Source organism: Copadichromis virginalis, linkage group LG19 (genome assembly GCF_057382275.1).
Source record: "Copadichromis virginalis isolate Kocher_CV1m ecotype Utaka linkage group LG19, C_Virginalis_male_GT1.1, whole genome shotgun sequence".
NCBI lineage: Eukaryota > Metazoa > Chordata > Actinopteri > Cichliformes > Cichlidae > Copadichromis > Copadichromis virginalis.
This window is the reverse complement of record NC_140636.1, coordinates 9,933,857-9,959,414: the sequence shown is the minus strand read 5'-3', so window position 1 is coordinate 9,959,414 and position 25,558 is coordinate 9,933,857. Positions and strand designations below refer to the sequence as shown.

General features: G+C 41.5%; 1 protein-coding gene across 2 annotated transcripts in view; it reads left to right on the top strand.

Annotated features, from left to right (window-relative positions):
- Positions 1–314: 314 nt before the first annotated feature.
- LOC146685538 (protein jagged-2-like) overlaps positions 315–25,558 on the top strand; it is a 53,878-nt gene continuing 28,634 nt past the window's right edge. For both annotated transcript variants that reach the window (XM_085442362.1, XM_085442361.1), the window contains exons 1-3: positions 315–630; positions 1,598–1,921; positions 18,891–18,948. In XM_085442362.1, coding sequence (XP_085298488.1) covers positions 559–630; positions 1,598–1,921; positions 18,891–18,948 — 454 coding nt within the window. In that variant the 5' untranslated portion in view covers positions 315–558. The remainder of the gene's footprint in view (positions 631–1,597; positions 1,922–18,890; positions 18,949–25,558) is intronic.

Here is a 25,558-nt window from a genome sequence, read left to right as displayed (position 1 = left end):
CATTTTTATCGTGACAATTTCATATAGAGAAACATACAGAGAAACTTTTGTTTGAATTTTGTTTTAATTGATTTGATTTTTTGCTAAGAGCCTTAAAAATGCCCAATTCGAGGTAAAGTGTGAGAAAACGTCAATAATAAATCTATCAGCTGTCCTCCCTTTTTCCCGCCCCTCTCTTCATTGGCTCTCTACACCGACGTTCCACGCTAACGGGGCTGCGATTGGTCCGCTGGGCTGGCCGTCAAAGAGAGCTCCGGCTTTGGGCAGAGAGACGCACGCTGCTTCTAGTCCCTGCTGCTCAGTGCATCGAGCGGCGGAGGGAATTGGAGTTTGTGCGTCTTGTTGTGAGTCCGTGGACCAAACAGCAGCAGCACCAGTGCGCTTTTCCTCCTCCAGAGCCGCGGGCATCCCGGGGAGGAGCAGCAGCCGTGCATGTATTGGATAGAAGGAGGAAGAGGATTCTGCTTTTTTGCCTCATTCATTATTATTTTTTGACTCATTGAGACATCCATATTTTCGCTTTTCCCTAATGGTAACCAACACCGAGCAGCCGGAGACATGTGGACTAATCTGGGGAAACTGCAGCGCTTCTTCCTCTTAGTGTGTCTTCTCCTGACGCTGCGGGCTGAGGTGAGAACTTTATATCTTTCAGCTCCGAGGCAAATGATGATTTTGTTGCTCTGAAGTTCTGATTATTATTATTATTAATGCTGTTGTTGGGGGTTTGTTGTGTGTGGTTGCTTGTTTTTTTTTTTTGGGGGGGGGGGGGGGTTCTTGTGGGGGGCTCGGAATAAATTCCATTCTTAATTGAATTGCCTCCTGAATCACGTGTTCTGGAATTTCGGGAGACAAATTAGATTTGCCAAAATTCTCTGCTGTGTCATAATTGCGCGTGTAACAGCAGACATCCGCAAATTTGTTCTCATCCAGGCGCCGAATGACTGCCATCCGCACCGAGTGCGTTAATGCGCGCCCGCTCTTGAAAGTTTGGTTACTCTAAGAAAAAAAAAGATCGTTAAGTGTCTTCACATGTTAGCAGTGCACCCTCACCTGCACAGAGAATCCCTCTACTGCTGTTATCAGCAGCAAGCGCCTCTAAATCTTTTAATGGTTTGCTTGTCTTTTCACTTTAGGTGATTTTGACTTTTAACTCAGACTGGATGGGTTTTCAAGGTGGATGTGTTTGTAAAGCAGGACTGCAGACTGATCTGCAGAGTGAGCTAAACTGGGAATGCTAGGTCCCGAAGCTGAAACGTGCCAAAAATGTACAGTAGCGTCTGTGCAGAGTGACTGCGCTGCAAACACATGAGCCCAGGTCGTGTTTTCTCCCCACATCCACTTGTTTCCACCTGGAATGTCCGCGTGCAGTTTTGTGGAGAGCTTTCACTGAATCAGTGACATTTCTCGTAAGGGCGGCGATGGTTATTTAACCGAGGGTCATGCAACACTTTGTATACCTGCATGAATCACTGATAGAAACAATAAACTGACTAAATGTAAGGTTTAAATTACTATTATTATTATTTTAATTACCTGTTACAGAGAGATGCTGCTACCATCTTAGGCATTTTTTTTCACACTGCCTTGTTCTCCTCAGGTGTCTCGGGCCACCGGTTACTTCGAGCTGCAGTTGATTTCGGTGGAAAACCCCAAAGGTCTGCTAAACAACGGCGATTGTTGCGACGACGAGAAGAGCGCGGCGGAAGGCCACTGCGGCGAGGACGAGTGTGACACCTACTTAAGAGTGTGCTTAAAGGAATACCAAACGGAGGTCACGACTAATGGACCGTGCACCTACGGCACGGAAACTACACAGGTTATCGGTGGGAATACTTTTCAGTTCAAAGGCGGACAGAAAACGGGACAGAACCGGAACAACGATGTCGGGAAGATCAAGATTCCCTTCCAGTTCGCGTGGCCGGTAAGTGGACCTTGTTTGATGGAAATTTGCCACGTTTATGTGATAATTGCGCTTTTTAAATTTTTGTTTTGTTTTGGTTTTTTTTGCTGTAACATTCCGATTTCTCTTAAAAGAACGCGTAAAACACTATGTTCGTTGAAATGGCCATTTAGGACGCGCAGGTGGACGCAAGTTTACTAATATGTCATTTTATTTGCCAAAAATAAAATATAAATGTAAAATTGGATGCTGTCACGTATTGAGGCTAAACCCTGGCTCACGCAAAGTGCAGCGCGCATCAGTTTGGCACAGTTCTCTGCAACAAGTCGCTCCTTGTCTGAATCTCTGCTTGCCACTCATTCTATCCGAAGTTTTGGCAACTTTTGGACTCTTCACATCATCAGTGATTCAGTCAAGTCACGGGGTAGATCACGCTCTTCTCTGGGAACTTTGCAGGAAATGTCCGCGTGCTTCTGATAAAGCCAAAACCACCTGGTGAGCGCAGGACGCAAGACTTTTACGCATAGTGGTGGAGTGGTGTCTCAGTTCGATGAGATACCAAACAAGCTGCTGTTTGTGTGGCTTGTGTGTTTAAATGAAAGGAAAGGGGGGGGGGGGGGGGGTTATGTAAGGATTTTCAGTGCTGATTAAGAAGTGGCAGGTAACTTATTATCTAATCCAAACAGAATGGAGAGCCAATCAAAACCTGCCCCTGCTCCTTATTTGGAGGCACAGCGTGGGAAAGTGGATCAGAGCTGGCAATCAGAGTTTTGTTAAAAAAAAAAAACACTGCTGTTACACCCACAGATCTGCATCAGGGAGGTTTACTGTTTGAAATGATGTTTTGGTGGAGTTTACAGGTTTTGTTCCCACAAAACAGCTGAGTGAGCTGTCCAAACAAGAGTCATCAGTCACTGTGAGACAATCTGGAGAAGAGGATCAAGGTTAAAATTGATCATCAGAGCATGAAGGCAGGGATAATCACACGATATTAAGGGAGGTGATTAGTCCAGTAATCAATTAGCCAAGGAAGGGAAAGTGATAAATCTTTTAATGATTGAGCAAACATTTATTTACATTCCCAATTCCTAACTATTTTATGATTTAGCACAGTTAGAAAAACTAATAAATAAACACTCAAAACCAAATGCACAAAAAACGGTTGACTTCTTAGTGGAAACACTGGTAGATTCCTTTACTCAAAAAAAATCACTTTATAACATTTTTTTGCATTTTATTTTGTTAAAAATATCTCAGGTCTGACCCATGAAGTCATGGATAAATGATGATAGAGGGGCGTGATAGGGTGCTGGGATGTCCTGTGGCAGAGGACTTCTCTGGGTTCCCAGGTGTGCATCAGACTTATTCCACTGGGAAATGGGATCTGTAGTCTGTGTTTGATTTGAACTTTCTTTGGTTGTTCTGAGGAGTTTTTGAGGTGTGGCCCGGTGCACTGTCCTACAGGATGGAGCTGCTTTTCGGTGGGTGGCATCCACACAAGACCCAAGATTTTCCAGCAGAACATTTCATTGTAACAAAACGGTCAGCGGTAGAGCTGGGCGATAGAACGATAACGATATGTATCGCGATATAACTTTTACTCGATAGAGAAATTAAGCTATCGCGATAGACCTCGCCGCTCCTGTCCTCTTAAAAAAAAAAAAAAAAAAAAGGTCAGCCAATCCAAATTAAGTAGCGCAGAGCCGAACCAATCACAGCCGCAGCGTCACGTCGCGTGACTTGTTACGTACAGCACAAGTGCCAAGCCGCACGTGTGTTTGTTTGGGAAGCAGCCAGCGGGTAATGGAGGAAATGAGTGCGCCGACTAGAAAAATCAACCGAGCGTGACCGAAGAGAAAACAGATGATGGTTCCAATGCCGGAGAGATTGTCGAACGGAAGAGCCAAAGAAGTTCCGTAGTGTGAAGGTATTTCAGCTATTTCAGCTATTTCAAGTCTGACAAAAAACAGAGTAGCGTGCACTGTAAATTGTGCCGAAAGCAAGTCTGGAAATACAATAAACTGGTGCATGCGTCACACTGTGCGCCACGTTATTGTTTCGGTGAAATGAATTTCTACAATACTGTTACTGTTAATTCTACTTTCTGCAGTGTTTAAATGCTTACATATACACACAGTTACTGTCCCTCCACACATACGACTCGGTTCTGCTTCTATGCCGCAGCTTTGTTTACTATTTCCCACCGAGGCTTCTAGACTTCTGATTGGCCAACATTTCTGCACGGTTAGGAATCTAGCGCCACCTGCTGCTTTGGCATGTTCATAGCAGCGTTTTCCTTCATTTCTGCCTTTATGTGTGGACGGGATTATTTTTTAAAATGAAAACGGAAAATCTCCGTTTTCAAAAATACCCGTGTACGTGTGGACGTAGCCTCAGTCTCTGACTGGAAGCGCTAATTCGTCATTCGGCTTTTGTCAGACTAAAGTAACTGTTAAAACTGTTTGAAAAGCTCAGCTATACAACAAGGAGAGATTGAGAATTTCCTTTTAGTTCTCAGTTTATTTGATATTGACAAAAGTTAGTCAGTTTTGTCTGTTATTCTGTAAAACAAACTAAGATTTATTTTTAGAATTAATATTTTGTTTCTAAGTGGAATTGACAATTTAGTCTGTTTCGTTTGTTCTATTTTGAAACTTAAATGCTTTAGTGGCTGCCTTTTGTGTAGTTTGCAATATTTGCCTTTATTTATCTGAAAAAGTCTCATGTTCCTTAAGTACATCTACCCTGTTGAACTTATTATGAGAAATAAATATTTAAATAAGAACAAGCTGCTGATTATTTCACATTTTACTTGTGAGCAACGGCACATTTAAATCTTACAAATATAGTTATTTGGCTTATATCGTGATAGATATCGTTATCGACTGAAATGAAAAAAACATATCGTGATATGAAAAAATCTCATATCGCCCAGCTCTAGTCAGCGGTATCCGTTTCATCTGTCAGCAGATTACTGTTGCAGTTTTTCAGTGTACAACGGTGTACCTAATCTTTTTGATTTTTAAAAGATTTACGTTAATACATAGCTTTGAACTTTTAGGATCATGTGGTGGGTGTTTGGTAGAATTCAAAAATAATATTTTGCAAGAAAAAATAAAAACATGAAATTACTTTTATGAATGACTGTGTGTGTGTGTGTGTGTGTGTGTGTGTGTGGGTGGGGGGGGGGGGATGAGTCCCCGTGCATCTGTTCATGTCAAAATGTACATATCGGGTTCTTTGTGTGCTTGGGTTGGCAGCAAGACCTTCCCATTCATCACTCCCCATGGTCAGCTGTCAGCAGAGGGGAAGATGGAAGTAGTAAGTTGGGGCCTTGCAGGCAGATTCGGTTACCACTAAGTTGTGTGTGACACAGGCGGTGGATATCAGTGTCACCTTCTACTCAAACAAGTGAACATCCTCCGGTCAATCGGGGCTGGGGGATGCCTTTACCTCGCCGCCTCTCAGGTTCATGCTCTACCCATTATTGGGTCATTGTTTCACTCGTCATGTGTGGGGTTGCTGTTTTCTGCTATCTGACAGACAGCAGATAGAGGTGTGTGTGTGTGTGTGTGTGTGTGTGTGTGTGTGTGTGTGTGTGAGAGAGACAGAGCAGCATAAAGAAGGAGGGTATCAGCATTCAGCAGCTTCTTCTGATGAGGATGTCAAAGTCGCAGCAGTTGAAGGCTTGTAAAACAAATAGTTAGAAATAAATAGCATTTCACATTTTAAAGCAGTGCTCCATAAAGTTAACAGTGTTGAGTGAGCTGGTTTTATATGTACAGCGTCATCATGTTGATTATTTGGGAGTAACTGATTAATCATGTAATGTAAGATAATTGAAAAAAAAAGAAAGAAAAGATGCCTGGAATCAAAAATGATGTCTTTGAGTGTCTTCTTTCTACCCGGCAACACTGTAAAATCCACAGACAGACATCATTTAAAATAATAATCAGGAGAGAAAAGCAGCTAAAAAGAAAAAGAGAGGCCATTGCATGTAACCGTTTGTGATATCCCAGATAATACCGACTCTAAGCAACTGTTTCTTTCAGCTTGAAAGTTATAAATATTCAGATTCCTGGTTAAAGACAGTTACAGCACGTGCACCACAACTTCAGTCATCTCAAACCTCCAGATCAGGAACACCTGAATGATTACTGTGTAAACTTTGGCCTTGTTTCCCAAATCTTGTCGGACACTTAGAAGTGATGGAAATGACTCAACCGGTGAGGAGAATAAACTAAATGATTATAGCAAAATGCTATGAATAAAATAGACATGACAGTCAACACAAAAGGGTTCAGACAGTCTTTATAGTGCATGTTTGAGGTTTGGTAACACAATAGTGAACTCAGAGGAGAGAAACAAAGTATTGATCCGATACCAATACCAGGGTTGGTATTGATATTGGTAAACCTTTTTGCAGCATCAATTTCATGGAACTACTGTCCTACCTTCTTCAGTCAGTTTTTGCAAAGTGATGAAAACTCTATTTCTAAAACATATTAATGTAGTTATGTAGCCTTTTCTCACCTGGGATTAGTTTTATTTTCGAGGAAAACTCTGTTTAAGATCCCAAATATGTGTCGTATGCGTGTAAAATTTGTTGTCAAAAGGATGAACACATGTATGAGGCTGTGGCCTGTAGCCTGTGGTGCTGCTATAGTAGACTCCATTGGCTGACCTCTGTATCTGGGCCACTGGTCCTGACATAAATTAGCTGCAAAAAAAGGACATTGTTCTGCCCTCTCTTCCTTTGCCAATCATTTCTCCTTCATTTTAACCCCTCTGGCTTTTGGGGCCTTCAATGACATGTTCTTTCATTAGAGAAGAGAGGGGGGGAGGGATTGGTCGATAGAATGAAGGAAGTAGTGATGATGGGGCAAAGGGAGGTAGAAGGGAAGAATGGGCCCCCTTTCAAAATTCTGAGGTTTTGCCACAAGGGAGGTGTATTTTTAGGATGCGGTCTTTTAAGATGTTGCTTTCTTTTAGTTGTTTTTTTTATAGTGACTGAAGCAAAAACAAACATTTACTTCTTCTCTTATTCCTTCTCTGCCGCTCCACTCGTACCCAAACCTTCCTCCGGCCCTCCATCTCCTTCTCCCTCTCTCCTTATGGGGGTATTTTTAGAGCTGCTGTCCTTCTCTCACCCCTCTGTGAGTAAATCAGGGATCTAGGGTGAGTACTCCTTCAGTTTCATAGCCCGCTTTTTTCCCCCCCTCCTGCCTGCCCCATCTTTTGCCAGAATACCCCCTCCCCGCCCTCAGCCTGGTGGAGCTAAGGGACAGAGGTGGAACAGCTGTTGTTCAGAGACCTCCTGCTCCCCCTCCTCCTCCTCGGATAAATGTTTTAGCGAATTGCATTAGGAAAGCAGGCTATGATTACAGCACACGTCGTGTAAGATCACGTCTCTCGGAGGAGTATCAGTGAGCAATCACAAAGTGTAATGTTGGATGACAGCGAGTTGCTGCCTTCCTCGGTTGTGTCCTCGATGCTGCCACTGCCAGCGGTAGGCTCGTTTGGCTCATTTGCCGAGTGCGTCCTTGGCGCAGTCTCTGTCTCTTCCATCAGGGAGCTCTTTCCTGTTTGCTGATACTTTTATGGTTGATTAGGTTTGGGTATTGGTTAGGAGGATGTGAAGCCCAAAGGGACAGAGGTGTAGGGTTGGTCTGGTTAGGGAAGCTGAATGAAAAGACACATGATGCAAAAGCACATGAAGCTGACTACCTGGTGTTACAGGTGGGCAGTGTGGTCACAAAGCCAGAATTCTGGTGTCAGCTTACTGAAGTATTCTCCTTGCATTTCACGTTAACACAGTTTACAGGAGAGAAGGAATTTAGAAAGCTAGTGTCTGCTTTTTAAATAAAGTTTGATTGTATTTCTGAGTGATCATCATACGTATATAATTTTTAAAGAATATGGAGGTACATCTATGTTGAATGTAAGGATTATGCAGTTGTTTAGTTTGGCGCAGGCTGACGTAAATGACTGGTTTTTGGTGGAGAGAGTGTTTTGAAACTACACAGGAACTACAAAAAAGATGAAGTATTTAGAGTTAAGACTGGTTGCTCATTTCCTGGATTAAAATGCTTTTGAACAACATCCTGCAAAATTAGTTACTTGCATGCAACAGTTTGAACCAGCTTTATTGGCTGTGTCCACCAGAGTGCTAGTAAGCAGTTTTAGAAAGCAAGCTTTTAGTCATGGATGCAGATTTCAGAAAACGCAGCCGCTCACAAAATAGAAATGATAGTCTGCGGTCTCCAGCCTGCTGCTTCTCTTAGTTTGTGTTTAATAAGCCTAAAAGCCTGCAGCGTGATCATGGTGAGGCTCTGTTACGTGATGTTAACTGCACTCACAGTGGATCTGCTCATCTTTCCCACGCTGGTTTGATGTCAGATGACCTGTTTCTGGTCAGAGGCATGGAAATGTGTTGTTAGCTGCTCTGCCTGGTCAGCTGATTGATGCACATGCTGTGGATGGATTTGATTTTATGTGTGACTTGTGTGTCTGCGGGGGCGGGTTTGTGTTTCTGCACTTATTAGGCTGTGGTGATATAAATGGGTTTACATCATTAATTCAAACTTTTTAAAGTAAATACAATTTTTTTTTTTAGCTTGCTACTTTCTAAAGCAAAACGTGAATAGAATTTAGTCACGATAAAACTACACAGAATGCTTTACATGGTTTGTAATTGACATTTCACATCATAAATAACACAGCAGGTTAATACTATTGCATTACAGTGTCGTATGTCTTTCTCCCTTCATCCTTGACCGGTTGCAGCAGATGGCCACTCCCTCTCTTAGCCTGGTTCTGCCAGAGATTTTCTTCCTGTTAAAATGCACTTTTTCCTTCCCACTGTCACCATGTGCTTGCTCAAAGGGGGTTGTTTGATTGTTGAGGTTTTGTCTGCATTAGTATAGCTTACAATATAAAGTGCCTTGATGCATTGAGGTGACTGATGTTGTGATTTGGTGCTCGGTCACACGGTCATATAAGTGACTTTCCAGCATTCTAATTGTGTTAAATTCATAACGTGTGTGTTTTGGTGAGGCAGACATGAAGTAGTATATGGATTATGAACACTGAGGTGAGCAGGGGTGATAAAAACAACATGTTAGAGGCATATACACACAGAGCAGCTTAATTTCCCACTCGACTCTCCAGTTTTGCTGACAGGGCTGATAGAGCGCAGTTAGATGTGGGTACAGGGAGAGACATTATGATGGGATGAAGAGGACATAAGGCGGGATGGAAAAGAGAAAGCGATTTTGTGTGATGGCCAAACCTTCCTTTGTTCCACTATTTATTTACCTCCCAAAATCTCCCATCAATCCCATGTTTATTTTATCCATCTCCCTCTTTCTCTCACAGGGTACCTACCAGGAGAACACCCTCCAACTACATATTGTGTTAGTTAAAAGGTTTTTGGCTTTGGTTAGTTTGTTTTGTTTTCAGGGTTCAGCGTTCACCTGAGGTTTGCTTTTTCTTTGTCCAAAAACAGACTGGGAAAGGATCATTGCATTATTTTATTTTTGTATTTGGCTCATTTAGGTTCATGCTGTGAACCAGCTGATGAACTAAAATGACACGGAGAGAAGTTTTGGAATTCTTTCATGCACAAGGTCAGCAATTCAACAAGCATAATCAAATCTTAATCCTCATCTTATAAGGATTTTTTTTTTTAGTTGTTTGCAGGATTTTGTAGTTTATACTTACACTAGAGTGACACACTTGTTGGTAGATCTTCTTTTTTAGAGTTTACTCCAGTAAAGAGCACATGAAGTAGGAGTTAGACTTCCTGACACGACTGTCATTCTTTTTGTGGAAAAATGAAGCGAACGAAAGGAATAAACACACTAGAGTTCAAGTAAACCACTGCAAAGATATACAGCATGAACAAACCCTGACCTTACCCTTACTCGTCATTCGGCTGAAGTAATAAAACTGGAGAGAAACTCATAGAAATGGGCCTTTACACATCTTACTACAAGTCCCTCTTCGTCCTCTGTATCCCCCTGAAACGTGGATACTGTGCAGCCTGTTGTAACTGGCCTCTCCAGAGGGATTGGGTGAAGGTTCAGCAGGGTTTCTCAACTCATGTGGGACCCAAATCTCTGCCAATAATCTCTATTGCCCAACCTCCCCTTCATGGAGAAACCCGTGAAATACTCTCTGAAGCGCTATAATGTAACTAAACTTAATCTACCTTTCTCCTTTTCCATGTAAAGGATCAAAGTGTAAGGTTGTCATGTCTGATATTAGTCATTTAAAGCTGATCAAACAAAGCAAATGTTATTAACCCGGTATGCTTATAAGATTAACAGACATTTAAATGTGTTGTGTTTAACTTAAAGTCCCAGATCGAATCTATAAAAAGTGCCTGTGATGTCTTTGTCTTACATTGTAAGGCAACTTAAAACTGACGTTGTAAAGAAATGTGACATTTCTACTCCTATTGTACTTTATCAGACGTAGCTGGGCGTTAGAAGGTTACACCAAAGTTTTAGCCAGTTGGCCACATAGTGAAGCACGAGCGAGCATCAGTATGTGAGTGAGAAATGAGAGAAATGATGGATTAAGGGCCCTATTTATTCTACCTTCTTTTCCATCCTTCTCTGACTTTTGAGGTATTTTTTATTTGCTTCTCTTGTTTCTTGTCACTTTTTATTGATAGAGATGAAGCTCCACTCATCCACTTGTCCTGTAGCTTTTAGCAGCTCCACAAGCTTGTCATCATCAGTGTAGTTTGCTTGAGAAATCTTGAAACTATAGATGCCCATTAGAACACTTTAAAAGGAGTTTAGTTCTTTTTAAATGCACTAAAATTAATCCTGTGTTGGCATAAATGTGCAACTCTGAACCCAACGTGCTCTCATACCACTTAAAGTTTATCTACCATTGAAGAAGTTCATTTAAAACAGCATTTAGACCTAACATTACCTAACTGCCCCCACCTTGTCCACATGTTAAAAAACATTATTTGTGTTTGCAGCAAAGGGCAGGTGGACCGTTTATTTGTCACATCTGTGCTAAGGTGGGCCACTATTGAAGGACTCGGTCAGGATTTTCCCATGGCGTGAATATCGCTTTCCCAGTGGAGCTGTGGAAATGAGGCCTGCTTTAACCTCTTTGTCACCGCACCTTTCAGCAGGAACAATGACTTTATACCTCAGCTATTGTCCCTGGATATTGAGTTAACAAGACAAGTGGAGAGAAGGCGAAACAGAGATCTAGGAGGACAGCTGTGTTGGGCAAATTGTCAGCATTAGAGCATCTGGAAGTGCTGAATATGCTATTCATAAATATATATTCAGCAAATGTGTCTTTGGACTCTGGGATGAAGTCAGGGTAGCACCTCCATACTGCTCATTATCACTTCTTTCACTTCTAGTCCTCATTATTATTAATCCTACTGTACGTATCAGAGGTATTACTGTAAGTCTCGGCAATTTCCAACTTTCAAACTGCAGGTGGAGATTAAAGGAAATGAAAAAAGATCAGTGAATTCTTTGTTAAATCAGTTTGTGGTTTAGTATGTAAATGTCAGAACATGAAAAAATGAGTTGCAGGTATTTCCAGTTGTGTGTCTTGTGTAAACAGAAAGGGAATAACTCAGACTTACAAAGCTAGGATTTATATCATACGTCAGCTTATCTTTAGAGGGCTGATAAAGAAAGTAAAAAGAACTGAAAAAAATATTGTTCTTGCCACAGGCTGCTTGATCACAGTTGGTTAAACACCATGCGGATATCAGGTCAGTTGAAATTGGCTGGCTAACTGGCCGGGTCGCAGCCCCAGGTGTGTGTGCCTGTGCTGAGTCGGGAGTTTTCCCCTCATAGCCAAGAGGTTTGCTGTGAGTATGATTCAAGGGGAAATAGTGTATTGTTTATTTGCAGTTTTTACATTAGAATCAGTTCAGTTGTTCTGACATAGTTTTGAGAGATCATGCAGACAACAAAGTTACGATAATAAACATTGTTCTTGACTGCCTCACTGGCTGTTTTTGTGCACACCTGGATGTTTTGGTCTATGTCTTTGGATGACTTTTATGCAGTTCCAGTTCAGTTTCCTGAACAATCTTTGAACAGTATAGCTTTCACCAGACTAGCATCGTTTAACTGGGTATTAACTGCTGCACATGGCCACTGGACATTGTGAATTATGATTCTGTATGGTGGACATTTGTGTTGAGATTTCAGCCTTTGTTTCAGATTTGTCACCTAACAACAAGCTGCGAGACCTCATGTTGGAGAAGCTATAGCATACAAGCATTTGGCATCATTAAATGTGATTAAGGAGTCATCATATAATTAACAAATTGTCTGTCCATCAGCAAAGTAAACTCATCTTTCCAGCTTTTCTTCACGCTGTATGGATACATGTGTGCCGTTTCTTTTCTCTCTGTATCTGATATTACAATATTTGTATAAAATTCAACTTTTCTCAAGCTGTTCTTGTTTGTCTTCGACGTGTTAGCTTAGCTTTGCTCTGAAAATAGCCTGCTGCCACTTACACATCTAGAACTGCACATTACCCAAGGAACCCACCACAGTACCTACACACTTATATTTCGCTTCAGCTCACTTCGGAAATCAGTAGGTTGTAATAAATAAAAAAATAAGTAAACCCAGTGGATTTGTTCAGTGAGCCACTGTGGACTTTTACGGCCATGGTTGGTCTGAATTTGGCTCTCTCTCTCTGGTCTTTTCCAGCACTTCACTGAGTTTACAAATCAAATCAGTAGCTTCAGCCAAGCATTTGAGCTAATCACAGACACACTCCTTACAATAAATCAGTGCAAAGTTTGGAGAATCTGCACAATTGAAATTTCACTCATACTCACTCTACAGACTGCATCCAGACTCGGATGCACAGATACCTATTGTGCTCCTCCAAGATCACAAGTTAAGAGACGAGCGATTGTGCTAGTACTCCGAGATAATGCAGTAAAACATGAGAAAACATCAGAGTCCCCCACATTATGCACTCCACACTGTATATAAATGCCACTTGTTTTGCACATATTCAACTCTGTATATTTTATATATTTTATTATTATTATTATTATTATTATTATTATTATTTTATTTTATTTTTTTACTATTTAATTTGTAAAAATGTGTATACACACACACACACGTAGGAAAATATTTAGTATACACATCCAGAAATGCATACACTATTATATATTGTACATATATTTATTAGTTTCAGGTTGGCCATTCTTGTATTTTGCTCGTTTGTGTTGTTGTGTTTGCACATCTCTGTTGCTTGTGGGGCTCGCACACAAGAATTTCACTCGCATGTGCTGTGCCAGTGTGCCTGCACATGTGATGTGACAATAAAAAGTGATTTGATTTGATTTGATTTGATTTGATACACAGATGTACATGCACAGTGGCTGAGTAAGTGCAGCCAGCGGCAGCTTCTGACGGTTTGATGAGGTGGTAATAAAAACTCAGATTTTTATCTCTGTACATGCTCTGACTTTCAGCGTTCAGTGGAAATTTGGAGAAGCATCGTATAACCTTACTGTAGAGGTATGATTAGAGAAAGTCACATTTCTTTCTTAGTTATATCACTTAGGACTAACTAATGGATTTAAGGTGGTATTTTCTCCCTCAGACATACGTGCTATTGATTCAGTATGAAAGGCAAATTCACAGAATTCCTCTCTGTTGCCGGAGGAGGCGGCGTGACCTGGAGCGACAGAAATAGCTTTTCACGCGTTTGGTGTGGGAAAAGTGAATTGGGTCATTTCACCATTCTGCAGCTCCAGTATAAAGACCTGATTAGATTAGCTTTGATTAGATTTGCTGTCTGAACGAGGCCTCCTCGGGGAGGGTTGGCACATTGAGGCCTCCTTAGAGAGAAGAGGTGGTAGTGGGTGGAGGGGTGCTGGGCTCGTTCTGTTAATAACGTGCTAAATTAACCATCCGAGCCCCTCTCTGCCGGGAGCAACATGTTTTATTCATGTCAATAGACTAACAGGTGTGACGTGACAGGTGTTGCTGCTGCTTTTATTTTTTTTCTTCTTCCTCAGATCACAACTCTGGAAAAGTTGTTAATTGGGTCTCTGGATTTTTTTTTTACTCCTTTTGCCGTGAACAATTCCTGGCTGTTGTGAGTTTCAGTTCAAAGAACATTCCTCGTCATTATGCTCCACCTGTGACTGTGGAAGTTTTTCAAAAATTGTTGTTGCACATCTTTTATGCAACATCCTTGTGGTATTAATTTTACATTACTGCACTCTGCTTTTAATTTATTTGACTGTTCACACATGGAGGCTTTTGACATTTGTTTTTAGCTCCTGAGTTCTTCTGAAGGGTTTGTGCTGTGATATTCTTTCTTTATTTCTTTCTTTCTTTCTTTCTTTCTTTCTTTCTTTCTTTCTTTCTTTCTTTTTCTAATCCTTTATAAGGATTTCCAAAATTAAAGTGGAAGTAAATTAAATGATTGTTAGAGGTGCCCACTGGAGCCAAAATGGTCGTTAGTTGTAATTGTTAGTTTCAGCTGTTCAGTTTGCTGCCTCCAAATGAATCCCCTGAGGTATTACTGAATAAGAATGCATCCTTCAGTTCAGTTGTTCTATTATATTTTATTTATTTAGTGCCAAATCACTACAACAGTCACCTCATGGGACTTTACAGGTAATAATACAGAGAAACCCCATCAATCAGGTGGCTCCCTTTGGGCGAGCACTTGGCGACTGTGGGAAGGAAAAACTCCCTTTTAACAGGAAGAGACCTCTGGACGAACCAGGCTCAGGGAGGGGCATGAGGCGAGGGAGACAAGACAAGGTGGTAACATACATTTTTAATTATGCTGCATTTATGTAAGCTCAAATATACTCTATATACTCTAACTATATGAAGTTACACTCAGAACCTGACATAAAGCACAGAAACCAATACAGCAAACGAACCATGGAATTATGGTGATTAGAGATTTTGTTGACACACCCACCTTTTGCAGTATTTTGTTTTCAAGTAGCTGCCAATCAGAAAAAGTTGGCTTAAAAAGAGGAGAAGGAAGCTAAAACATCTTGTTTCAGATATACGCAGTGAGAAAAATACAGCTTATTTGATTATTGCTGTGAATAATGCAAACCTACTCTAGTACTATTAGGAGTTCTTAACAGTGAATGATCTTCTGGCCTTAGTTTTATAGTACTGGCACCACTTCATCTGCACAATAGCTTCTCTTATGGCTTGTAGTGCAGTTTAATTTGTTCCAACAATATTACACACACTGCTGAGTGCGTTCAGAGGGTTCTCCAAAAGACTCAGATTGAGACTGCGCTGTTGTAGACTGCATATTTTTTTCAGTTTACTCCCTGAATCAGTTTTATAAAAAGTTGGAATTCCCTTCTGGGAATGGAAAAGTAAAATCAGGGTGACTTCGATTATCCAAGCGAGAACTCCAAGTTTTCTAGTGGCTGCAGTTCAGTGGAAGAAAGCTTGTTAGTGCGTATGATACACATAATTTGCAGCGTGTCGAGCAGCTCCAGACTGTACAGTTTATTCTCAGCAGAGTTGTGTGTCGCTGGCGGCTGTTCCTGCCGTGGTGAGGCAGTAATTTATTCATTGAACAGGTGAAGGCGGTGAGGAGTGGGCTGGTTTCTCCTCGCCTAATGAAAACTCAAATCCCTCTGACTCCTGTAAATTGGTTAGGAGGTGTCAAGTGTCTCCCAACGCACCCTTACACTCCCTTCCTCCCCTCCCAAGCCTCATGTCTCTCTCTCTCACACACACACACACGCACAGACACAAACACACAGATAAGGTTGTCTCGCTGCAGACTGCAGGGACGTGACACTTTGATCTTCAAGCTCCTGGCCTTCGGTGACACACATAGCCTCCTGCTTTAGTCTATGACAAACACTCTTATACAGAAACACACATGCACTCATGTCAAGGTGCTCTGAGGTTCGGAGAAAACCCCATCTGTCTGGAAGTCAGTGGCTGTGACATTTAAAATTGATTACAAGGGGAAAATTGATTATGATAATGTCCACTTGTGTTCACTCAGAGTAGAATTGTGGCTTCTCACGCGCTCGTAAATCACTACTGTGTCATCTAACGAACCGAAGAAGAAGAAGCTGGTATGATCTGGACACTTTGTGCTCAGATTGTCCTCAGAATGATGCCATAGTTTGGGGATTATTAGTACTGGAACAACTCTGAGCAATTATAAGATTATGTGCTAGCAAACACTTCAGCATTGAAAAACCAATGGCTGAATATCTTTTCTCAACATTTAATCTTGTTAAAATAAATTGTAAAAATAAATTTGCGCTGGTGTTGAAGACTTTACCTCTTTTACAATCCTTCTTGTTTTTTAATATTTGAGCCCAGAGAGGCGATGGTTACGTATAGACTCTATACAACATGTCTCATTCATCCATTCACACTGTGACTGCTTATATTACTGCTGCAGTCTTTATCTCGCAGGGTAGAATAGCTCATCCTCTTCCAAACGATTGTAGTAATAGCTGCATTGCAAAATAAAAGTTGGGAAAACTGTAGCGGCTTTCTGTCCCTTGTGGTGATGCTGTAACACATGCCTACACTCACAGAGGGAGTGTAAAGAGCCTGTAAGAAAATGCTCCTGTGAATGCCTCTGGCTCTCTCTGGAAGTTCTGTGACATTACGTAGACACCTTGCGGCTACGAAACCTCTTTGTTTAATGTCATTTCCACTTTCCCACATTTGATTGCGTTGCTAATTTGGCAGGCATGCCTGAGATCGCTCCAACTTTCAGATTTAGGATTGGTAAAGTAGGCGCATTCATTGAATTAAGATGAGAGGTAAAGAGATGGGAGGTAAAGACAGGAGCTTTACCTTTCATGTACCCAGGATTTTAACATCAGATACAGCAGTTTTTACGTTAATCGGTTCGTGATGTGTAGAGTAAAAAGATGAAAATGTCTACCTGGTGCTGGGGTGATTACTTCAAAAATGTAATGGGTGAAGAAAAAAGGGGGAAAAAAGCGTAATTTAAAAAAATATATATAGTCACATTTCATTTCTAGAATAATCAAAAAAATCAGTTCTCCTTATATAATGCCAATTCACTGCAATTATTTTGTTTCTTCCCTTTAATTAGTCGACAGACTTTACTTGAATAGAGCTCCATGAGACTAAAGAAACAGTGACACTCGTTTAGTGTACTAGTTGAGCATAAAACAACTTATCCACAAAACTGAACATGAATTTTTGATTCGTTTTCAAGTACGTCATTAATCATTTAGTCACACTCTATTTGCCACGAAGCATTCAATTCTGGACTTGTTTTCGCCGTGGCGCCAACCTGCATGTTATGAACACATCCTAAAATAAAAACTAATTTAAAAAACACGTGCTAACAAGCGCTAAGAGCAATATCTGACTTGTATTTTTGTCTCACCCACGACTTTTCTCAGCTACCCACCCAAAGAGCTTCACACCACGCAATTACGTTTAAAGCACCACCGAGCACCTGAGCGCTCTACCTCACCCCATGTCTTTTGCGCTTCGTCTTTAATCTCTCCTAGCGCCACTTTGTAACCTCCCTTGTAATCTTCCCTGCAGCCTTCAGTCACTCTGAGTCAGACTTGGGTCATGGGAACTCACAGCTGCTTGCTTGGCCCCATGCAGATGACAGACAGCGAGCTCCATCTCGGTTTGTTTGCTGATGCACGTGAAAAAAAAGGGAGAGGGGGGAAAAATAGCCCTGCACCTGAAACAATCCACAGTTTGAGTTTGTTGCTGTGGGACAGTGGAGTCCATCTCTTCAGGAAAGTAGGGCACAGTGTGCAGGCATGCTGGGCTTTCACACGCATTATACACATAAACCTGCAGTTTAGCACTCAGCAGATTGTGACATTTACTGTATCTGGTATTATTTAACACAGAAATCCAAATTTAATCCTCATTTCTGTGGATGACAGACAATCCAAAGAAAGGCATAGTAACCATCCTGAACATGCAAACCCAAACAACAGATGGAGGCAAACGCTCGGTCACCTCTAGTCTTCAGCTGGGATCTCGGCTTTACCAAAAGTGACTGGGAAGATGATCTTAGTACTCTAGCGGGGGTGTATAATCTAAGTAGCTCAATACTACTATTATACTTAGACCACATGCATCAAAGACTCTTGGTCACCACTGTTCCTTCTTTGGACCACTTGTGATAAATACTAACCACTGGGGACCAGGAACACACCACAAGAGCTACAGTTTTGGAGCAATCATCTAGCCTTTGGAATTTGGCCCTCGTCAGACTGAAATCCCTAGGCTTGCCCGTTTTCCCCACTTCTAACACATCAACCACTACAGGTGCCATGATGATAAGTGTTATTCACTTCACCTGTCAGTACTCATAATGTTATGCCTGATCGGTGTATGCGTACCTAGACATTTAAAACAAGTTGGAACACAGTTTCCTGTGGGGGATTTCAGTGGAGAAGGCAAGAAAATTATATTTCCCCATTGGAGATCAATATAGTCTATTTAACCGCCTTTTGGCAAGTCATCAAAAACCTGCCAGCTCTGGGGGTGCTGACCTTCCAGAGAATCCGGAAAAAAAGAGAGAAAAATATAAAGAATGTAATTAGGAGAATGTCTATCTGACTGAACTTGAAAGGATCATATGGAAACTGTGTGTTGCTACTTTCCAGGTGAATGCTTTCTTTTTTGAATGATCAGGTTGCTGCCCTTTTTAACTAGCCCTGGTTACACGGAAGGTAATCAGTGACAGCAGTGTGGGAACAAAACAAATTTTCCCACCGCTTCTCACCTTCTGTGCCAAATATGTGTGTGTGCCAGTTTCTGAAAGCAGTCTTCCGTGTCTGTTCGTATCTGGGTTTCTGTGTAAACTCACTGTCGTGTGCCATGTCTACATCATGAACTGGGCACGAGTCTGAGCAGAAAAGTTGATTGTGATGTTTCCGTATTAGTGCACCCCGTGATGACCTCTGTCTCTCCTCCTCTCTGTGTTTCAGCGAGCGTTCACTGTGATAGTGGAGGCGTGGGACAGGGACAACGGCACACACAGCAATGGTAAGGTCCACCTTTCAGTGTTCTTTCCATCGTTTCCATCTATCTCAATGATGAGAGAGTGACATTTAGGCTTTTTTAAATCTTTAAATAATCAAGAAAATAAATTATTATCAGCTGACTTCTTTTTGTTTGGATGGTTCAAGGGGCATAAATGCATAAATGCACAGTTCATTTATGATAAACTCACTGAACATTGTCAAGACATCAGCACAGACAGTGTGAACTGGAAAGATCAAATCTACTTGTGAAGCTTCTAACCGACCTGCCTGCCAGCACCAGATTTCTTTAGTACACAGCTGTATCCTGTTTACACACTTCTGGTCTCAGTTCTGTTTGGCTTTGTTTTCCAGCACCATAGTGAGGAAGGTTAATTGAAGGATGCAATCTACGTTAGGAGGCAACGCTTCGTTAGCGTTGTTGGCTTTATTTTCCCGGAGTTGATTCAGGACCCGGTTCATTTAGTGCCAGGGTTCTCAAGGTGTGTCATGTGGGTCGATGACGGCTCTGGGGAGCTGCTGTACATTTCATCCATCCACAAGGGAGCTTTTCTTCTCATTTTTCAGCTTCTTGTTCTAGCTATAAAAATCTTCTTAATATTCATAGCTGGTGTCAAGGAATAAAGAAAAAATGCAATAAAATGCTTATAAACCTTACAAAAAAATGGCTGTTCCTAACATAAACCACCGTCACACAAACAGATGCATTAGAACAATTAAAGATGATGTGTCACTCTAAATTTGAAGTTCATTATTAAATCTTGAGAACCCTTGATTCAGTGGCTTTAGCTTCATTTTTGTTCCACGCGTGCAGGAACAGACGCAGTGAGGAGAAAACTCCTTGAGTGAACCATTCAGCTGAAATTCAGTCCAATTTTATTTATATGAGATCAGGAGTGTAGCTGAAGGGAGGCCTGAGTAGCACCACTCCTTTCCCTATTTTCTGGGTGTTGTCAGCCCGTATCCAGACTGTATTTTGTTAGCTACATACGTGATGTTTTTATGCCACAGGAACAGCTCCTTACTCAATACATTAACTTTGTGTTAACTCATGATGGAAGCATTTATAGGTTTTCCCATAGTTAAGCCAAGATTTTACAATGTTAACCAAACAAACAAACACTTAGTGATAGTGGGAAGGAAAAAAAGCTCAAGACGAGTCAGGTCACACAGCCATCAGATGAGACATGAATAGCCGTGCAGACAGTAATGACAGTAAACACTTAGCAGGTCGGTGAGCCAGTAAGTGCAGATCAGACATAAATGCAGAAAAGGAAGAAAGTGAGCAAACCTCGGGCCAGAGAAGATGTAAACTTAATGGGATGCAATACTAGCATATGGATATGGATGCATAGCTTTAAAAGAGAGGAGGTGCTCGTCCATAATGTGAGGATTCCCAAACAGCTTTGGCTTTGTTTGCATCTAATATTGAAGGTAAAATGACCTTTTCACATTAATTTAAATGAAGATGACTGCTATGATCAACCACACACGTACACACAAACTGTGTTACTCTACATGCATTTATTACTTCCAGGCTGGACTACTGTAATTCATTATTATCAGGATGTCCAAAAAACTCACTGAAAAGCCTTCAGCTAATCCAAAATGCTGCAGCAAGAGTCCTGACAGGGACTAGAAAGAGAGAGCATATTTCTCCTGTTTTGGCTTCCCTTCATTGGCTTCCTGTTAAATCCAGAATTGAATTCAAAATCCTGCTCCTCACATACAAGGTCTTAAATAATCAGGCCCCATCTTATCTTAATGACCTTGTAGTACCATATCACCCTATTAGAGCGCTCCGCTCTCGCTCTGCAGGCCTACTTGTTGTTCCTAGAGTATTTAAAAGTAGAATGGGAGGGAGAGCCTTCAGTTTTCAGGCCCCTCTTCTGTGGAACCAGCTTCCAGTTTGGATTCGGGAGACAGACACTATCTCTACTTTTAAGATTAGGCTTAAAACTTTCCTTTTTTCTAAAGCATATAGTTAGGGCTGGACCAGGTGACCCTGAATCCTCCCTTTGTTATGCTGCAATAGATGTAGGCTGCCGGGGGATTCCCATGATGCATTGAGTTTTTCCTTTCCAGTCACCTTTCTCACTCACTATGTATTAATAGACCTCTCTGCATTGAATCATATCTGTTATTAACCTCTGTCTCTCTTCCACAGCATGTCTTTATCCTGTCTTCCTTCTCTCACCCCAACCGGTCGCAGCAGATGGCCGCCCCTCCCTGAGCCTGGTTCTGCCGGAGGTTTCTTCCTGTTAAAAGGGAGTTTTTCCTTCCCACTGTCGCCAAAGTGCTTGCTCATAGGGGGTCATATGATTGTTGGGTTTTTCTCTGTATCTATGAAGCGCCTTGAGGCGACTTTTGTTGTGATTTGGCGCTATATAAATAAAATTGAATTGAATTGAATTGAATTGAATTGAATTGAATTGAATTGAATACCCTTCTCGGGGTCACCCAGGCTGTTTATGCCTCTCCTCTATATTAAGTCTGTGAGAGCATTGCCTCGTTAAGCCATTAATTGCAGACCCCCACCCCCACTTTTCGCTACCTCCTAATTAGCATCCTGGCAGCTGTCTGGCTACTGCACGCCACTTTGTTATCACTGTGACAGGCTGCTATGGCTCAGCGTGGACGGTGATTCGAGTACTTTTTAGCTTGCTAGATGTGATGGTGCAGCGGCAGGAGGGGGGTGCTTTACTTATCCCGGGAGGGGAGGCGTGTATTCTAAGGTAGTGACAGGCAGTCAGGCATGCAGGAGGTGCTGATGTGTCGACCGCCGTGTCTTGTCTTGCAGAGTTGGTCTGAGTCTCATTGCATGATCATAGGTTTCAGTCCTGAATCTGTCAGTTAGTCTGTCAGCAGTCGAGGGTCCTGTCAAGAGAGAAAGCTTACAGTTTGGGCTTAATTATAGGTCAAACTGGACAAACTAAAAATAGATATTTAATGATATAATGAGAAGCCACCACAAGTGTCTTTCCAAAGCTGTTTGGGGATTAAGTGTTGACTTCTCGGTGTATCTGCCTACTTTCGCTTGTCTTTTCTGCCTCAGTTTTGGGATTTCCTACATTTTCGCGACGCACGTCAGAGAGCAGGCCCAAACCTGCAGCATCCTGCTGTGTGTGTGTGTGAGAGTGGAGCAGGTGGAGGTGGAGCAAACATTAGTGATAGTGTAGCATAATTATAGAGAAGGAGAAAGTTCTCATGTGCCCAGGCGTGCACAAGAATAGGAATCTACGTAGGGATGTCCCAATCAAGTTGAGCTTTGCCCAGGAGCCCAGAAATGAATGCTTTGAATATCTTCCAACCCAAACCCTGTTTACTCTGTACTGTATTTTTTTTTTTTCATGTGTAAAGCAGTTGCATCGTCCTTGGAGTTTGGTTAGGGATCTGCTGGGGTGGTGAAATCTGAGCATGATTTAGGCTGTCCCTCTTCATTTCCAGCCTCAACAAACTGCTAAGTTTAAGTACAGGGACTGAGGTCGCCCTTCCAATGAGTGGACAACCTCCTGAGCCACAGCCAGCCCTAGTCATGCGGGTTGGCCAGAGAGGTGGCCAGACTTCAGTCTGTAGTGGCCATTGTGTAATAAACAGTGGTTTGATTAATTAATCTACTGGTTCTTTTTCAGATTTGGTCTGTGGAATTTTTGTAAATGGTCTAAAATCTTATAAAAGCTTTTATTATTATACATTTTTTATTACTTTTATTTTACAGTTCATTAAACAGCAAGCATAGTCAATTACTTTATTATTTTCTGCTACTTATATCATTATGAATTGATTATTTTTAGACTGATGATCATAAAAAAAAATCCAAATTCAAACCACAAACTCTGGTTGCTTTCGTACAGAGTCTTCGATGGTAAGTCCACTGTCATGACTCACAGTCAGGGGATAATTAACATGGCTTACCTTTGTTTAATTCAGAGTAATGAGAGAAGTATTGCTCTTTTCCCAAAATATCTAACACTTTATCAGCAGCTCATCACTTAAACAACAACATTAAAGTGTGACGTGTCTCAATGTGTCGATTTTTCCTCTCAACTTCTGGTAAATATTCTGAGAGCATACGAGGGGAGTTTCCTCGCCTGCGTTTCAGTGTATGCATGAACAGGCCTGGGCTGCAGGTTGCAGAGGCCTCAGGAAAAAGAAGGCCTCGCAAAGGTTGTTTATGTTTCAGGAAGCCCCCCCCCCCGCCTGTTTCAGAGCAAAACAGAAAAGCCTTGGGAAAAGAGGGCTGAGATGTTATTGAGCATCAGAGCTGGTGCATTGTTGGTGTATTGGGGAAGAATTATGAATTATGCATGTCAGACTGATTGGATGGTAGTATGAATGATGCTAAAACACTGGTAGCATTCTCTAGAGATAAGCTCAGCTTTGGTCCTAAAAGTATTAAAAATACATCAGCCAGCTGCACTTCTGGAATGGAGATGACGGTGGTTTTTTGAGGTTCCCCTTTAAATCTTGAATGTAATGGAAACCTGCAGAGGTCTCTGCACGTATAGTGATGATTTCAACTTTAAAAAATGGATGATTTGCTTCTTCACTGATGGGAAATATCAGTGAGTCTTTTGCTAAGTTGTGCCAAACTATTAACTGTCATCGAATAATTTATGATAAAGTTTTGGCAATCAAAGGAAGGAGTTGATTTAGTGCATTTTTTGCCCTTTAATTTGCCATTTAACTCAGATCTGTCTGTAGTGCCAAGCAGGTGACAACAAATCCTCAGATGAGAGGACTGCTCCATTAATATTTATGGGAAAAAAACAGGTTTATTACAGTTGCCTTAAGAAGGTAGGGAGATGACAAATGGCTGTAAACGTTAGGTGGTACACCTGGAGGAAGATGGTTCACAAAGGAAAGTAACTCCTTGCCAACCAGTTAGCTCATGGTTTCACTGGAGAATGTAAGAGTCACGTCACTCAGCTGGCATTCTTTCTCGGTGTTCTGTTTGTTGGTGTCTTTAAGCAAGAAAGAAAAGTTGGGACAGACATTGCAGAACTTTTCTGATTCTGATTTTTGTTATCAGCTCAGCTGTAGTCACAACCCCGTGTCTTATTCAGACAATTGGTTTGGAGAAATTGTGAGGAAACAGGTGTAGATTTTGCAGACTCAAACAAAAAACAGTAACAACAACTTCTGCAAAATGCTAGATGTCAGGTAGAGAAAGAGGTCAAAGTTCAAAGACCCCCAGCCCCTCTTAAAGCTCTCCTGTCCCATGAACTGTGTCGCACATTGCCTGACAACTGAAACTGTTGGACAAAGCCATCACTCTACATTTTTAAAATTAATTCCTCTCTTTGAAAGCAAAGACAATCGTGCTGCTCTTGACATGATCAGCTGCTCGGATCTGAAGCCCCTCGTTGTTTATATAAGCTGGTTTTTAAATGGCCTTCCCTCGCCTGCTCTCCCTAGTAACAACGGCCCCTCTTAGTGTGTCTCCTCCACTACAGAGGGAGCTCATGATTGGTCTATATTTTTATATCTAATTGCTGGAGATGAACAGCAGTGAGTGAGTGCCTGGGTGTTTCAGGTGGTGGGTGTGGGACTGAAATCTGTGGCAGTGTGTTAACTCACAGTGAGCCTCAGTAAATCAGGACAGTGTGAAAATGGATTCTAGGTCTTTTAGCTTTTCAGTCATTTTTCTACACTAACTTAGGAAGTTGAGCTATTGTAGGGTAAATGTTGTTCACAAATATATTTAAGGTATTATATTACCATAACTATTGACCATAAATATTTTTTAAAAAGTTATTTTATAAACACAACTTCACAGTCTTATTCTTCTGCCATGACTAAAGAGGTGTGAAAAGTGGCTAAATCCAGTAATGTAAAGGTGGACATGCCTTCCTGCTGTAATCTAAAGTCAGTATGGGAATGCTTTAAATGTGCATTACTTTTAAAGGCCAGCAGGGGGTGTCACCTTTGCTGCCTCTGATTGTAAGTTAAAACTATGAGAAAATTACCCCACTGCTCACTTGATGTGTGACCTGAGTAAACACTCCCCTGATGAGTTTATGGTCTCAGTCTTTAGTCTCGGAGCTTATTTATTGCAACACAATGTTCCTTTTTGTAAATAATGTCACATATAGGCTAAAAGGGGTTTCTCAGCTCAGATCTACCCATGACTCATCACAACTTAAAAAAAAATACATTGCATTCTAAGCTAGCAACAATGACATGAACTGAGCGTGAGTTTCAAGAGTGTCTGACACTTGAGCTGAGACAGCTTAGATGACTATATAGATCTCGAAACATGTATAAAAGAAAGCCAACCACATCCCTATTCCAAAAAGGAAAACTCAATGCTTACTTACTGAATGAAAATCTGAATCAAACGTTAAGGTGTAGTCCTATCTCTGGGGCTTTTTGTTTTTTGCATAGATAATTTGCATTTTGGAAGGAAAAGTTTTGCTAAACTAAAGGCAACCCAAGTTATAATGGAAACATATCATTAATAGCATTGTCAGCATTTAGCTTATGAGCCAGGAGAGAAAAACGAGTCTTTCAGTCCATCTCCACCTTGTCACTCTCTAAAAACATGAGAATGCAGAGAAGCCTGCTGGGTCGTGGTGCTTCTGTTCCTTGAGAACGAGCTAAAGGGCCTTTCC